Genomic DNA, 16,555 nt, shown 5'->3' on the forward strand with positions numbered 1-16,555 from the left:
CAATTTCTTTTTCTCAAGAAGAGGAAGACTTGCCTGCCTGGTTCTTCCTGTTATCCCTGGAGCCTAACAGCACAATGACTGTGTAAAATATAAACTAGGCACTGAATGTTTGTGGAGCCTGACTTTCAATTCTGCTTTCATTGTACATCCATACAAAATTCCACTGATAGGTCAAAGCCAAAGTTTTTTCATCATATTAGAATAACTAGTTTTCAGTTTTTTAGTCAGCTTTTTGATGAATAGATGACACAGAGGTCCCAAAAAATACTTTTATATTCCAAATGCTGAAATTAAATGAACTAATCATGAAGCCATTCAAGGTGGTACCTCTGTCATGTAAAGCGAGGCGTGTTGACAATACTAAAAATACATTTCAAAATGGTGCATGAAAAATGATTTATATAAGGGAAAAAATTAACATTTTTGCCTTATTAGAATGTCTTTTCCCTGACTCTGCCCTGTTTTTCATAAAAAGCCCTCAAAGTGTCACCTTGATTTTGACTCTTTTTGCTGAGAAATGAACTTTTTCAGCTGTGTTACATTACCAGAAATGAGAATATCAAACAGTAACGGGAGCTGTTCAGTAGTGGAAGTATAATTATCATATTAGCATCATAAATCATTTGCTTCTCACTACTACGGTAGGTCATGAGAGCAACAGCTGCAGCTTTGTTCTACCTAGATGGTGTTTCAGTAAAGCCACTTCTGTTTTTATTCACTCAAATTTACAGTTTCTCCTTTGTGTTGACATTAAGCAGTGAATCTATTAGTTTCCATTACCAGCGGAATAACTAAAACTATAAATAGTTCTATATTTTCTCTCACAAATCCTCTCAAGCTGCATAGATGCCTTTAATTTGATAAAACATCTGGGTAATACATCTTGTTTCTGCTCTGTCTTTTGGCAAATGCATACTTTTTTAAGCCTATCCTTAAAAAAAAAAAAAAAAAAAGATATCCCTTCCACAGTGTGTTCCTTTATCTCTCCCCACACTTGTGCTCTATCCTGTCTTTTGACCCCAGATTCCTAATAGTTAAATTGGGCATCTAATTGTAAAAGATGCAAAAATTAGATCACTGCATCAGATTTATAAGACTCGTTTTTAAAAATATCTGCAGTATTCCATTTCAGTGACTTGCTGGTTCTGCTAAAAAAAAACAAAAAAACAAAACAAAACAAAAACCAAAAAACCAGCATATCATAAATACCACATACATAATGTTTTAATATCTAAATATTATAAAAAGTTTAGGTCTTTTCTTCCTAATGTAAACCAAGCTGCAGAACACCAATTTAAAACACAATGTCATAGCTACTAGTATAAACACATTTTAGGAAGTTCTAGAGGCGGCCTTCAGGAATGTAATAATTATCTTGGACAACCGTTGTTCTGATGTTGGAATAAACCAGTTTAACAACCGTTGTTCTGATGTTGGAATAAACCAGTTTATTACGTTACAATTCCCTAAGTGTAACAGGCTGCACAGTAACTACCACGGTCTGTCCTCCTAGTGTTCTCAGAGGCAATCCCAGTAATTTTGGCTTTGGTTGCAGTTCTTCGGGCTTTGGCTTACCTTGTTTCTGCTTTGGTTCACATTTTAGGGGTCCTGTGATGAACTCAAGTTAGAATCACTTGTTTGTGTTGTCATTGCTACTGGCATTTCCTTTCAGTTTATAGGTGTACAGTGATCTGAATTTCATGAACGGGATTCTGAGTAAATATAAAATCTAATCTGGATTTTGGGATGTTTCTTAGTGATGTACCAAACCTAAGAATTTGGGAGTTGAATTGTTGGCTGACATTTTGGTTTTGTTAAACAGTCACTTTAGAGATCTTTTAATCAGTCTCTCCCAATAAGCTTTATTTTGGGCCACTAAAGGGAATTTTTCCTGGATTGATAGGGACTCAGCCTTTTTCTTCACAAAAGCCTCTAATGGATTATTTTTAAAAACTAGAATGCATTTTAAAAAGGCACTACAAAGCCAAGATAGCATCACACTTCATAAAATTAAAAGTAATGTCTTAACACAATTTAATGCTCATTCCATATTCAGTCTTCCTATTTTTGATAAATATGTCCTTTACAGCTGGTTGGTCCAAGTTAGAATGCAGATGAGTACCATATGCTGCTAATGGTTGTTGTGATATTGTGATTTATAATAAGAAATATATGTTTGATTTTCCTCAGTTCCTGGCACTTCAGAGCTCCTACAATTCTAGTAACTTCCTAAGTGTTGGATAGATAAAAAGTGCTGTTTGTTATGTTGTTGAGGCAACTTTTGGAAAGCCCCTAGGTGACCACAGGATGGGGGCTGGTTGAAAGGGGAACCCATCAAGAGTTTAGGGGGTTGAACCTCAGTCCTACCCTCTGACCTCCAAGGCAGTGGGTTGACAGTTGATTCAATCAATCATGCCTAAGTAATGAAATCTAACTGAAACCCCAGAGGACAGGGTTTGGGGAGCTTCAGGTTGGTTTACAGTGTGTCTCTTCATGAAGAGAGGGGATCGAAGCCTTATGCCTCTTCTCATATACCTTGCCCTTGCATCTCTTCTTCTGTCTGTTCATCTGTATCCTTTATAAGACCCTTTCTAATAAACCAGTAAATGTGAGTAAATGTTTCTCTGAGTTCTGTGAGCCACTCTAGCAAATTAATTGAACCCAAGGAGAGGGTGGTGAGAATCTTTGATATAAAGCCAGTCAGTCCAAAGCGCAGGTGACAACCTGGACTTGCTAGGGGCTGTCTTGTGGGACTAAGCCCTTAACCTGTGGTCTGATGCTATCTTCAGGTAGATAGTGTCAGAATTCAGTTAATTGTTTGGTGGTATGGGAAAAAAAAAACCACATTGGAGATAGGTTCCTTATGCTCTTTAAATCTCTGTCTGCCTTTTTCATGTCATTGATGTATTGAAGAGGCTAGACCTGTTGATAAATTAGAACATTTATTTAAATTTTTTAAATGTTTACTTAAATATTTAAATATTTAAGCATATTTAAGTTCATTTAATTAAGAACATTTTCCTACACAGTCCAAATTACATTGTTACACTTACCAGTATTAATAATTTCTTACTATAATCCAACACCTAATCAATATTCCATTTTCCCCAATTTGTTTTTAAGTCTTCGACATCTGGTTTAAGCTAGGATCCAGTCTAGAAGCATACACTGCAGATGGTTGTTTTCCCTTTATCTTTTGATCTGGAACACTTGCTTTTATTCATATCAGGAACTTGTTGATATGGTGACATTGGTGTCTTGCAGAAAAACCCAGCTTCTGGATTTGGTTCCTTTATCCCTCCCACACTGTGTTATTAAGTACAGTGACCACTAGGCACATGTGGCTATTGAGCTGCAGAAATGTGGCTAGTCGAAATTGAGATGTGTTGTGAGTATAACATCACATTGGCTTTCTAAGACTTAGTATTAAAAAAAGTAAACTATTTAATAATTTTTTATATTGAATACATGTTCAAATGATAATCTGGGTATATCAAGTTAAATGAATCATATTACTCAAATTAATTTTACCTATTTTTTCATTTTCAAAATGTACCTAGTAGAAAATTGTATTTGGCTTCCAGTATATTTCTATCAGATAGTGCTATTCAACAGATTTTAAAACAGAAAGTTGCTACCCCAAGATGACTCCACATCAGTTCTCTGAGATGTAGTTGAAGAAAGAACATTAGTAGGCTAAAATGTTATTTAGCTAGAGTTTTATAACGTTTAGTTGCTGTGTCCTTCCGTGTAGAAGCTAAATGATTTTCCGTAATAGATCTAGCCTAGAGCATTTTAAGACTGAGCATCGTAAAAGCATGGCATTGTCCAATAGATGAAATAGCTGCCAAAGATTTTGAATGTCCCTGATAGCTGAAAGTGTTAAATAATGTAAACCTGGAGGTATGCCACAAATGCTAAATACAGTTGTTAAAACAGTATTTAAAGGCAAAAAAGTATATGAGCCAATAAAAGTCTTGGTTTTTTTTGTTGTTTATTTTTAGTGTTAGACAACCTCGAACAGACAACTGTCTCCAATTTTGGACCACTGGAAAGTCAGCCTGATTTCCGAACCCCAGAATTTGTAAGTACTGCCACTCTATCTTAAATGTGTCTTGGTTAGCCTAGAGAGTTCTCACAAAATGGAGAAAAAGATTTTTAATGAAATCTTGCCTTTAGTGCTTCTAGATATGGCTCAGTTCTCAGTGGCAGGGCTGAGTATTTAAAGCTCTGGTTCTCTGGGGAACGGGTTACTGAACTACAGTGTCTTGGTGGCATGATCTGTAGTCTTATTCTTCATACTGCTGTGTACTAGCAAATGGGAACTCTTTCTGCAGTAAAGTAGCATTGTTATTTCCAAAACTCCTCCTTTATTCAGTGGTAGCCTTGCTAGCAGTTTCTGCTATGAGTGACTCTGGAAACCAGTCTTTACTGAGCACATATGGGTACGTTGATCCGTCTGATTCCCATTTCATTCTGGAGCCTTCAGTCATACAGCCTAGATAGATGGATCTTGTAGGGCTAGGCATATTTTGTTGGCTGTACCTACCAAGAGGGGAACTAAATGCTCTCACTAAATTAGACTCATTAAAGATTAGCCATGGTTCTCACCCTCAAGGAATTAAAAATCTTATTAGATGCTACTGTGATTTTATTAATGCCTTGTTTAAAGAAAATTAAGCACATAGGATGCCATGCGCAGAATGTCCTTACTAAATAGATTTTCTCTTAGGCTCATTTGAAGAGGGGGGTGGGAAGAAGTGTTCTCTGACTCATGTACCATAGTATTGTACCAGATGTGTAGGAAAAGCACGCCAGGATCCACCTAGACTTACTTACATTTGCCCTTGCTGCAAATAGCTTGTCTACCACTTTAGCAAGGCAAAAGTCTTTTTTTTTTTTTTTTTGGTTTATTTTTGAAGTGTGATATACAGCTGCCACACCAGTAATTGGCAGAGCACAATTGTATTATTGATAAAGACCAAAAAAATTAAAAAAAGGAACTCGTTATGTGCTTTTCCTTTTCTTTATGGATTACTTACTCAATTCAGCCAAGAGTAAGGAAACTAGGCAGTGCTCTGGACTGAAAAGGGATCGCACATAAAACTATATCCACAATGCCATTTTATTTCACAATGTGGGCCTCCTGTGGTGTACTAGCAGATTGCCTACTGTGAAAATCACTTGGATATAATAGAAAGACATAGTATTCAATGACTTCCCTGTTATATTCAATGAGATTTTCAGTGAAGGAAAATTGTGAATGCTCACCAATGTATCCTGTACCTTAAAGTAGCAGAGCAGTTTTATGGTTTTTCTAACTTCTATAGTTAGAGCCCCAAAGCAGACTTGACACAGATATTTCACATTTGAATATGAAATTGATACAGGCTCGTGGAGCTGGCCCTTTTTTTGTTTTATTTTCTAAATGCTCCTCGTCGATACTCCTTAAGCACTATATCTAATCTAAAGAGAGCTGTGTGCAATCAAGTGTTGATGTGCTTGCTGAACACCTGTATAGTTTACGTTGATTCGTTATGTGAAAATAAAAGTATTTTCCTCAAGAACAGATTTTCGTGTATTAGGATGTTTGAGGTTGGCATGCCTTAGGTCTTTGCAACAGATAGTCTACACTGGGAATGTCATTCTACCTTCGGTGTTAACCTCCTGACCACCTCATTATCCTTTTTTCAAGGGGTGAAGACTGGTGAGTCTAAGTTGGAATGACAAGGAGAACTTGAGGATCACAGAATATACTTATGTTTTGAGAGATTTCTCTTAACAATGGGTCTGAGAATGCTCAAACTGAATGGAGATTTTTTTAGGCTAAATCTCCACATTTTTCTTTCTCACTCTCACGCCTCAAGAATCTCTAGAGTCAAGGTGCCTGGGTGGCTCAGTTGGTTAAACGCTGCCTTTGGCTCAGGTCGTGATCTCAGGGTCCTGGGATCGAACTCTGTGTTGGGCTCCCTGCTCAGCAGGGAGTCAGCTTCTCCCTGTCCTCCCTATTTGTGTTCTCTCTCACTATCTCTGTCACTCTCTGTCTCTCAAGTAAATAAGTAAAATCTTTGGAAAAAAACAAAAAAACAAAACGTTAGTTTATGCTGTGTAGTTGTGCCACATACACATTAAAATTCAATAAATTCCACTATATGGCTGTGTAAGAAAATGCTTAAAAAGAAATATCTGAAATCTTTTCTTAAGATCACCTTATATTAGTGGAGCTAAATTTGTTAAGCATGGTTTTCTTAGATGTGTGGTTGATACAAGATTTCTATAGCCAACAATTATCTTTCCCCAATTGCGTGTTCATACCATGTTTAGGAAGGAGTATGTGATTTTCTTGTGCTTTTCAGATTTTAGATTTTCACACATCTGATGCTCATTGCATGCCACATCGTCGGATACCACGTACATAGCCATTTGTGTTTTCTCCCCACATCACCATGGCCCCTGCACTTCAGTTCCCAGCACACATCTATTTCCCAAACTGCAGTCTCCCTGGTAAACAAACAGGTGCATAAGGTGCCTTGAGAACAGCATACTCAAGGGAACCAGGCACACTGTGGAAGGGAAGCCTGTTTTGTAGGCAGAAAGTGGCAGTGGCAGTGAAAACGGGTGGCTCCAGTGTGTAGGCAGGTGGATCGAGCTGATGCCAGGACAAAGCCAGGTAAGTTGATCCAAACCGAAAATTTAAATCAGAAACAGGGTGTGCAACACCTAGGAGCAGAGGGAGCCTGGCACAAAGCAACACTGAAAACAGAGAGAAGATGGAGAAGAATAAGAGGAGCGGAAGCATCGGTGTTCTGTTTTTCTCCACCTGGCATTGGCCAGGTGCCGCTGCCGTTTGCCAAGGTGAACTGAAATAAAGCAAGGTGTAGACCGTGTTTATTCAGGCCTTCTTCTCAAATAGTTCAGACTTTAGGGGGATCAAGAGCTAGTCTTTTTATACAACAGAGTGTATTGATATAGTTTGGCCAACGGGGAGAACAAAATGCTTATCATTATTAGTTTGTTTCCTTCAGGATTTTTGTTTTTCTTTCATTTGAAACAAGGCCTGAGCGAGCAGTGCTGGCTGAGTAGCCTCGGTTACCAGCATGGTAAGCATGTGGAAGGTTCCTTCACAGCTCAGGTGTGTGTAATGTGACTCGGCAGGCAGAGCCGGTACTGCTGTAGGGTCTGCAGAAATCCCAGGTAAATAAACACCGTTCCGAAGCTCCTGTGTGCCTTGTTCTTGGGCCCACACCACATCTCCTTCTCCTGCTCCCTGCAGAGTTGCCCACTGATGACCTGTCCCCTGCACACCCGTGCTGCTCCTCCCCACCTCCTACTCCGCTTCACAGACGCAGAGTGAGTTTTGCCAGACTCTCCAAAATATTAAGGGGAGAACAGACCGTGGACATGAGGTGCCTGTGTTCTTGCTTGTGAGGAGCTGAGGACATGTGGAAACTGGGCATAGCCCTACTTGGAGGCAGGGTGGATGTGTGGATGGGGCTCATGGTGAAAGGGGCCTGGCCAAATGCTGATTTTACAGAGAATAACTGGGGGATCTCATTGTGGTAGGAAAACACCTCAATCCCGGTTCGCTTATTATTTTTTTTTTTTTGTCTAAGCACAGTAAAAATCTATTTATAATCTTCTTTATTAACTTAATATTTTATCAGCACCTTGTCCTACACTGTTGTTTTTCCAGCTGTATTGAGATATAATTGACATGCAGCACTGTGTAGGATTAAGGTGTACAGCTCCATGCTATTTTTTTTCTTTAACATTATTGTTATCTTCCCTAACTTCTGTTCCCTTGTGTTGGTGAGCTATAATTAATCACATTGTAATTTTCAAAGCAATTAATTCAAGGGGGATCTAGTCAAGGAAATAGTGACACAGCCAGATGCTCTGGAGCCCTGTGATTGGTGGCCATCATTTAGGGACAGGGGCTCTGAAAATAGACTAGGTTCATAATGATCAGTATCAGACTCTGGAGAAGGGATTTGGCCAAAGGGAGACTGGGTACTGAATATCAGAAAGCTGGATAACCTTGTAGAGTTCAGACTTTAAAGCAGAGGCTGCAGAATGAGGCAATCGGTGAGAACCAAGGGTGGGGAGCCACCAGCATGGTAATGGAGCAGATCAGGGTTTTTCTGCAACATGGTAGCATGCAGATGTAGGGCAACCCAGGCTTCCTTGGTGCTCTCACTCTCAGGTCTGCTTAAGAGCAAAGGTGATCCGATGGGTTAGTTCAGGGGTTCATCAGTCATTGCTGGCCCAGAGGACCCCAGGTTCATTCCAAGCCCTAAGGAGTGGAAAAAAGTAGGGGAAAAGTTGATTAATGATCAAGGCTCTTTCTAGAAACCCTGACTCTTTTGGTACTGACCCAGGAGCCTGGGCCTGAATGGGCCTGAATGCCTTGAGTACACAAGGAGAGGAATGCTGATGGATCAATGGTGAATCTGCTTGTAGCTAGCTGGATGGGAACCAGGCTGCTGTCAACACAAAAAGACATGAGAGGAAAGGAAAAGCTAAAGATTTACGTTTTGTGATCTAAGTCTCGCTAGTAATATTCCCCTTTCTATCCCTTTCAGAACTTGAGTTTTAAGTCTAACTCTCCTGGCTTTTAGAGGCAGGAAGATTATCATCGCCTCTTGTTTCATGCCAATTGATGCTGTTTTCCTTGGTTTAGCTTCTGCCAAATTTGCAGTAAATAATAAGAGTTTAGGCTCACAAAAGAGTATTAGGATTATAATAGGATAAACCAAGGAAGATGATGAGAAATCTCAGGATTTAGAAAGACTAAGCTAAAACATAGACTCAGGAAGATGAGGATCAAAATGGAGCAAAAATGTGTCCCCTTTATTCCACGCTTGTGGAAAGGAGAAGGCCTGAAGAGTTATTATCCTGTTTGGGATTTTGTGTAACTGGCTCCCTTTCTGAGGGGGAAGTAATACTTTACACAAAATACTGTTGGTTTCCTGAAATTCTTATTTGGTTGTCTTTAACATGATGAAAATATATGTGATTCCCCATGATCTACTATTTGAGGCACTAATAGTGAACAATAGAAAAAATATCCCTGTACTTGTAGAGCTTACATTTTGGTGGGGGCACATAAAGGCCAAAATAAGATACATAACATGGCACAGTATGGTAAGTCCTTTAGAGAAGAGTAAAGTAAGGATTATTATATGTGTGTTGGGGGTGTGGGGGATGGTTAGGGTTTCAATAGAGTGGTCAGGGCATATCGCAGAAAGAGGGTGTTCAGAACATGACAAGTGAAAAGAAGTGAAAGCAGGGGTGCTACAGCAGACTATTTGGAAATCTAGATGAAGGGCATTCCAGGCAGAAGGAATAGCAGAGACAAAGGTCTTGAGGTAGGAGTTTGAGTTATATTTGAGGGAGTGGAAGGAGGCCAACATGACAAGCAGAATGAAATGAGGTGAATATAGTAGATAGTGGGGACTTCATAGGCCATTGTAAACACTTTGGTTTTACCCTGAATGAGTTGGGACATCATTGAAGAGTAAGCCTTTGGAGGATAAACTGGGGGGTTTTGAGCAGAGGAATGACTTGACCTGCCCCACCCTGTGTTTTAACAAAATCACTTTGGCTGTGTTCAGTACAGAGGAGTAAAAGCAGAAGCAGGAAACACTATTGGACTTTTCAGGAACCCAGGTGAAAGGTGGTAGTGGCTTGGTCCAGAGTGTTAATTATGGTGTTGGTGAGACATACTCAAATCCTCAGTGTGTTTTGAAGGTAGAGCCAATATGATTTGTTGACAGATCAGACGTGAGGTGTGTGAGAAAGAGCAGTCAAAGATGACTCCAAGGTTTTTGACCTGGGGGACTGTGGAAGCAGCAGTTTGAGGGGAGGATACGTGAAGGCACATAAACATTCTGTTTACAACATGTGAAGTTTGAGACATCCAAGCAGAGATGTCAACATACAGTAAAATATATGGGTCTGGAGTTAAAGAGAGGGGTCAAGCCAGAGATGTGGGGGATGTCAGCACACAGGTGGTTAAATCTCGGGCACTGACTGCAAACAGCAAGGCGGGAGATAAAGACACCCTGGACTGAGCCATGGGAACTCCAGTGCTCACAAGTCAGGGACCTGAGCAAGAATCCACAGAGGAGACTGAGAGGCAGGAGCAGTGAGATTGCAGGAAAATGAGGAGAATCCTGGAAGCCAAATGAAGGAAGGTATAAAGTTGGAGGGAGTGACCGAGTCTGCTCATGAGGATGGGAAATTGGATTTAGCAGTGTGGAGAGGCCTTGGCAAGAGAAGTCTCAGCTGAATGGTGAAATACAAAATAAAGCGGATTGAACACAATATGAGAGAAAAGGAATTGGATACGCAGCATTTAGATAACACTTTTAATTTTTTTTTCTGAACATGAATGCAGAACGAGAGGTTATTATATATTAGGATGAAAGGAGGTTTTCTATTTAGTTAGTGGGAAGATGGCGGGAATTGCCCCTACCCTGCCCAGGTGAGGTTGTAGCATGGGCGGTGGGCGGAGCTCGTCCTGTCATGCTGCTTCTGTGCAGCCTTCAGTCCAGGCTCTACACCACCTGCTTCCTGGAGCCTGGCCGGGATTATCCTTGTCTTCTGCAGTAAGACTTATGGCAACATGCTAGTGTCAGATGGTGTCATCCAGAGAGGCTTGAGTTCTACCAGGAGATGATGGCCAACCTGCCCCTCTGCAGCCAACCCAGCCCATGCAAGATACTGATCATCAGGGCTGGGAAGGGGGGTGTCCTGCAGGAGGTGGTGAAGCATTCCTGCATGAAGTCTGCCTGTGATCCAGTGTGAGACTGACAAGGACATCATCCAGGTCTCTAAGAAGTTCCTGCCAGGCATGGCTGTGGACGGCTGCAGCTCCAAGCTGACCCTACACATGGGTGATGGTTTTGAGTTCATGGAACAGAGCCAGGATGCCTTCGCTATTATCATCACTGACTCCTCAGACCCCAGGGGCCCTGCCAAGAGTCTCTTTGAAGAGCCCTATTATCAGCTCGTGAAGGTGGCTCTCAAGGGTGATGGTGAGTGTCATCTGCCAGGGCAAGTGTCAGTGGCTGTGCCTGGGAGACCCCATCAAGGAGAGGGGGCAATTTTGCAAGTCAGTATCCCTGTGGTGGCTACTGCTTGCTGTACCATCCCCACCTACCCCAGTGACCAGATAGGCTTCATGTTGTGCAGCAAAAATCTGAGCACCAACTTCTAGAAGCCCGTGCAGCAGCTGGAAACGGATGCAGATGAAATACAACTCTGATGTGCACCAGAAGGCCTTTGACCTGCCTGGGCATGCCACCCAGGCCCTGAATGATGTGAGCTGAGCCCACATACTGTAGCCCATGCTGCCCAGGACCTCCAACCAGGGAGCCTCTGGGACACTTGGGTGTGACAAGCCTAGGACAAGACCCCCTGCCCCAGTGGCATGCCCGCTAAGCAGGTGTTATAGGCCCTAGAATACTGCCTGGCATGCCCTGCTAGGCAAACTGTCTGTCTCAATGTGGTTTTCAGTCTCCAAGTCTGTACCAGCTGTGTACAGGGGGCCAAAAAAAAAAAGGCAGAAGTTTCTAAGGTGGTGGAAATTAATCCAGTAGGGAGAAAAATTCTGATGATGCAGGAGTGAGAAGGAAGGATTTCTGGAATGACATCCTTGAGAAGGCAAGAAAGGGATGGAATCTGGTCCATAAGTGGAGAGGTTGGATCCCCCCCACAGCTGTACAGACAGTTCATTCTTGGAAGTAGGGAAACCAGTGTACTGGGACCCAAGTTCAGTAGTTTTGCTAGTAGGAGCTTGTTGCAGTTTTTTCTTGATTGCTTCTTGTTTACCAGTTAAGTGAGAAGCAAGATTAGTTAAGTTAATTAGTTAAGTTAATTAGTTAAGATTGAGGAAGGAAGAAGAGATGAAGAGACCTAAAGAGAGAGGAGAAGGTATGAGACAGTCATCTGGGAGCCAGTACTCTGGGAAATGTCCTGGCAATGCTAAGAGCCCGCTTGAGGTTTGTGGTCATGACGAGTGTGTGCATTTCCCATTCAAGTCCAGTTTGGGGGAGCAGGTGTACAGTAGGCAACAAGTTTGATTTAACCAATTTGGGGATTTCTGTAAGTTACTGCAGTGAAGTAAGACAAGGCTAAGAGAGGTTCAGGATATTTGTAAGAGAGTAGAGGACCAGGGATATGAGCAGGATGAGGCGATAGGATCAGGAGAGTTAGACCTGAGTGGGGCTTCATAATTCTTGCAGTTGGGGTACTGGCAAGAGTAAACTGGAAAAATAGGAAGTGGTAGTTGGAGAATCAGGATCTTTTTAACTAAGGGAGGAAATACAGTAACCAGTACAGACAAGGTCTAGGATATGAGCATTGGAAGGAGAGGCTGGGGCAGGGTAGAGTTGCGAGGACAGGGTGTTGGAAGGTGGGGAGGTAGTTATGTCAGGAGAAAGTCTTTGAGACCTTAACAGTGAGACAGGAATTAAATCCCTAAGGAAGGAGGGGAAGTGACTCAGGGTTCGGTAGATGGCTGTCAAAGACATGACCAGAGAGGTAGAAGAGAAATCTGAAGGATGGCAGGATAGAAGCTAAGAAGCAGATGACGTGGTGAGTAGTTTTGGGTGCTGCGTAGGGGCTCAGCAGCACTGACATTGTGGGCTGGATTTCTCTGTGTTGTGGGAGATGCCCTGTGCATTGTAGGCTGTTCAGCAGCATCCCTGGCCTCTACCTGGGAGGTGCACAGGTCCCTCTCTCCAGCTGTGATAACCAAATATGTCCAGACATTGTTAAATGTCTCCTCATTTAAGAACCAGGGAGTTAAACGAATACCGAGAAAGCCTTAGGGTCGGGTCACTGATGTCCTTATATAGAGCTGCTTCTAGGGAGTGCTGGGGATGCCACTGTAACCCAGTCTGTAGTGGATTGTGGAATAAGCAGGAGAAGAAATAGGAGGAGATCTTGACCTCTCTTTCCATGGGTTTGACTGTCAAGGGCTGGAGGATGAGAGAGCAGTGGTGGAAGAGACTGAGAACCAGAAATGACATCCTTCTGTCGGGTAGAGCTCTGAACAGACTTAAATATCGATGAGAAGAATCTGTGTGAGGGGAACACAGAGAGAGAAGAGTGGCTTTGAAATGGGCGTGGAGTGGTGTGTAGATGTGAAGGAGTCACCGTTAGATGGGAGGAGCAGCAGGTGGATGCTACTGGCTTATGGATTTGCTGGAGAGAAGCAGAGGGAGTTCTCATCCAGCAGCTTCATTTTCAGCTACTGAGAGTGAAGAGAACAGAGTGCTGAGGCCTGGTGGGGGGGGTGTGTGGAGAAGGAGTTGGCACTTCGAAGCTGTTGTGGAGAGCTAGAGACCAAGCTGGCTTGGAAAACCGAGGAAAAGTACTAGGATGTCTGGGCAGTGGTGAGGGCCTGAATGGGGCTGATGAGTCTGAATTTACAACACACCAACCTTCCCTGCTGTAGTTTCTCCAGTATCCCTCAGACACCAAGAAAGCAGATCATAGGCTTCCCCCCGAATTGGGGCTTTGCCAGCTGGTCATGATGGAAAGTGCAAAATATTGGCAAGAGTGCTCCCTAAATAATGAGCTTGGGAAATGTAACCTTATAAAAGCTCGAATCTGCAGATTGGGAGAAAAAGTCCTGGGGCACTGAGGTCATTGTGAAATGAGGAGGAGATGGTAGTTGTGCTCAGAAAGGGAGATTTCTGATCAGTGATTTTGGAAAGAGAACTTTTCAAGTGATGACAAGGTCCAGGGTGGGACCATGGAAGTTAGTGCATAAAAGGGAGAACATCGCTGGTGTCCAGTTACTAAGGGACCAAGGTGGCGCAGTCACATCTGTGGATGCAGATGTCCTTCTGGATGAGGGAAAACTTGAAATGGGGAAGGAAATGTGAGCCAGGGGTCAGATTTTCTGTGGACCAGGAGCAACAACTGGCAGGTAGGAGATGATATAGGCTTTAGGAAACTCTGGGGTTTACTCTACTTGCGTGGACCTAAATGCAAGCTGCTTTTACCCCCAAGAACACTGGGGCCTGAAGTTCTGAAAGTGACCTATAGAATAAGGTGAATGTCAACCTTATTTCCTTGCCCTGAGTGTGGAAGGTACGAAAGAATAATCAGAGCCAGCTGCTGCCCGTAGGTCTGCATAGTTTTGTTTGCAGGCTTTGTTTCAAAGTGATCGGTCAAGTTTTATTTCAAAGTGGCTTCTCGAATCAGTTTTAATCATCATCGGCCTCTCCACGCCCCCCCCCCCCCCCAAGAAATCCAGACTTCATTTTGGTTATTTCTGGCTTAACTGACCCTGAGGCAAATGAATTGGTGCTGTGGCTATTGAGGGAGGTTATGGTTTATTTTATGGGCAGTCCAGAGTCTTTCTGGCTAATCTCAGAAACCGAACCCAAGTCCCAAGGTCTGCCTCAAGATCCCAGGATCTTCAGGACCTGGAAGACTGGGAATAAGGCAGGATCCTTTTGTTCAAGCATTTCTTTACTTGGATTTGTACTTTTGAGTCTCCTACAAGGAAATAGGATGGCTTTGCTTTGTGGCTTTTGGCACTAAGCTCACCAAACTAAAAGAGAAAAGAAACTCACCCAAAAAAGGAAACCAAACAAAGGAACGTGGATTTGGCAAAAGAACTCTAAAAAGGAAAAATGAGACCAAAGATGGGCTAGTAAGAACTGCTGAGTTGACCCATTTGCTGTGGTAGGAATTTGCATGGCATTTCAGCTTTGAAAGCATTTCGTGCATTCAGGAGCAAAAGGTGAGGGAGTGTGTACTTTGCCTGAATATGGAGGGAAAGGGACCTACACATTTGCCTTACGTGACTGATTCAGGAGCTACATTTGTGGATTTGTTAGGATTGGAGGGGTAGGAGCAAAAATAGGCAGTCCAGCACGCGAAGTCTCAGTCAGAGATTTCTTTCTGAGTCACTTCTTCGGAATGCAGAATGTATTTTCCCAGAGAAACAGTCATAAATGGTAATGGGACTTCTGGGCCCAGCCAGGCCAGCCCAGCTTAGGCCAGTTAAACTCAGAGAGTTAAGAAAATTATCACATTCCATACTAATAATCCTCCGGAACACTCCAATCTTATTTTTTCCATTATTACTAAAATTTTAGAATAAAAGTAAAGTCCAGAGTGAGTGTGCGAGTGGAAGCTTGTGGAAAAAATTCTTAGCCTGATAAGCGAGAGGAGGATTGATTTTGATTTATGTTAGATTTTGAAGCAGTGATCTAAAACTTGAGAAAGACAATTTAATAGTTTGAGAAAAACAGGATAAAGAGCTTATCAGCTTCTATATTTCTTTCGACTTTTCTGTTAATGAAGGTGAACTTTATTTAAAAAAAAAATTTTTTTTTTTTTGATTGAAAAGTTTCAAGCCCTGGAAAGGAGCTGTAGAAGCCTATGCTGCATGAGACTATTGTAGAAAGAAATATCATTATCCCAAATGAGTTTAAATTTCTTAGCTAGAAGGATTATGTATCAACCAGGGTATTAAAAGAACATGTGGATTTGCTCATGGTAATGTGGAGGTGATATGGGGGCTGAGACAAGTACCAGAATAGAAGGACAAATGTGACAGTTTTCCAGAAGGGATGGGTTAGGGTGGAAGTTGGACATAGACTACATTCTGATAAATGGAGATATTGACACTGGAGTATTAATCTCCAGGAGTATTACAGAATGAAATTTTTAAGCAGATGCTTTGTGAATGTTAGAAAAAAGGAAAGGTCATCAGGAGCCAATGTGAGTTCAGTAAAAATAAGTCATGTCAAACTAACTGGGCACATTACCTTTTTTTTTTTTTTAATGGGGTGATTATAATGGTAGAACAAGGAAAAGCCACATTTTTGTGTTTTTTTTTTTTTAATTGAAGTATAGTTGACACATTTTTGTATGTTTTGGTTTTAGCAAATGATGTGAAAAAATTGCATTTAAATACAGAATGAAGAAATGTGGACCTAGTGAGGATATACTTATCCGGGCAATTGATCTTACCAAGACTGTGGAACAATGGCTAGAAATCAATTTCTAGAGGAGACAAAAATCAATGTGAATTAAAGTAAGCGCCTGCTCCCTAATTCACAAATATCCGCTGCCTAAGTACAGATTGTAAGAGCTGAGGCTAATGACTGATCATGTGGAAATGCTAGGTATTTGCCTAATTAAATTTAGTATGAATCAAGCATGTAACAATAATGTCGAAAACTTAATGCAAGTCTAGGTTGCATTCATGCCTGTGTGTCCAGAACAAAGAAAGTACTAGGCTTCTCCGTTCAGTATCAGTAGAGCCACCTACCGTGCTGGGTGCTCCATTTAAAGGTGGGGAGGGGGCATGTTGATTAGAGAATATCAACATAGTAGTGGATCCTGACACTTAGGCAAGAATATGACATCAAATTAAAATATTTGATGATAGTAATTGGTGGATGGGAGTTGCAAAATACAATATTAAGACCGATTAATAGAAGGTGTGTGTGTGAATATATATATATATATATAGGCAGACATTTCATTTCAGTAGAAAGCCTTCTCATAATTAAAGTACCTT

At 41.7% G+C, this 16,555-nt stretch overlaps 1 protein-coding gene and 1 pseudogene across 2 annotated transcripts in view; both read left to right on the forward strand.

Moving 5' to 3' along the window:
- ANO6 (anoctamin 6) overlaps positions 1 to 16,555 on the forward strand; it is a 189,967-nt gene that overhangs the window by 72,709 nt on the left and 100,703 nt on the right. For both annotated transcript variants that reach the window (XM_041735628.1, XM_041735629.1), the window contains one exon: positions 4,005 to 4,084. In XM_041735628.1, coding sequence (XP_041591562.1) covers positions 4,005 to 4,084 — 80 coding nt within the window. The remainder of the gene's footprint in view (positions 1 to 4,004; positions 4,085 to 16,555) is intronic.
- LOC121480077 lies at positions 9,132 to 11,396 on the forward strand (annotated as a pseudogene).

Source organism: Vulpes lagopus, chromosome 21 (assembly GCF_018345385.1).
Source record: "Vulpes lagopus strain Blue_001 chromosome 21, ASM1834538v1, whole genome shotgun sequence".
NCBI lineage: Eukaryota > Metazoa > Chordata > Mammalia > Carnivora > Canidae > Vulpes > Vulpes lagopus.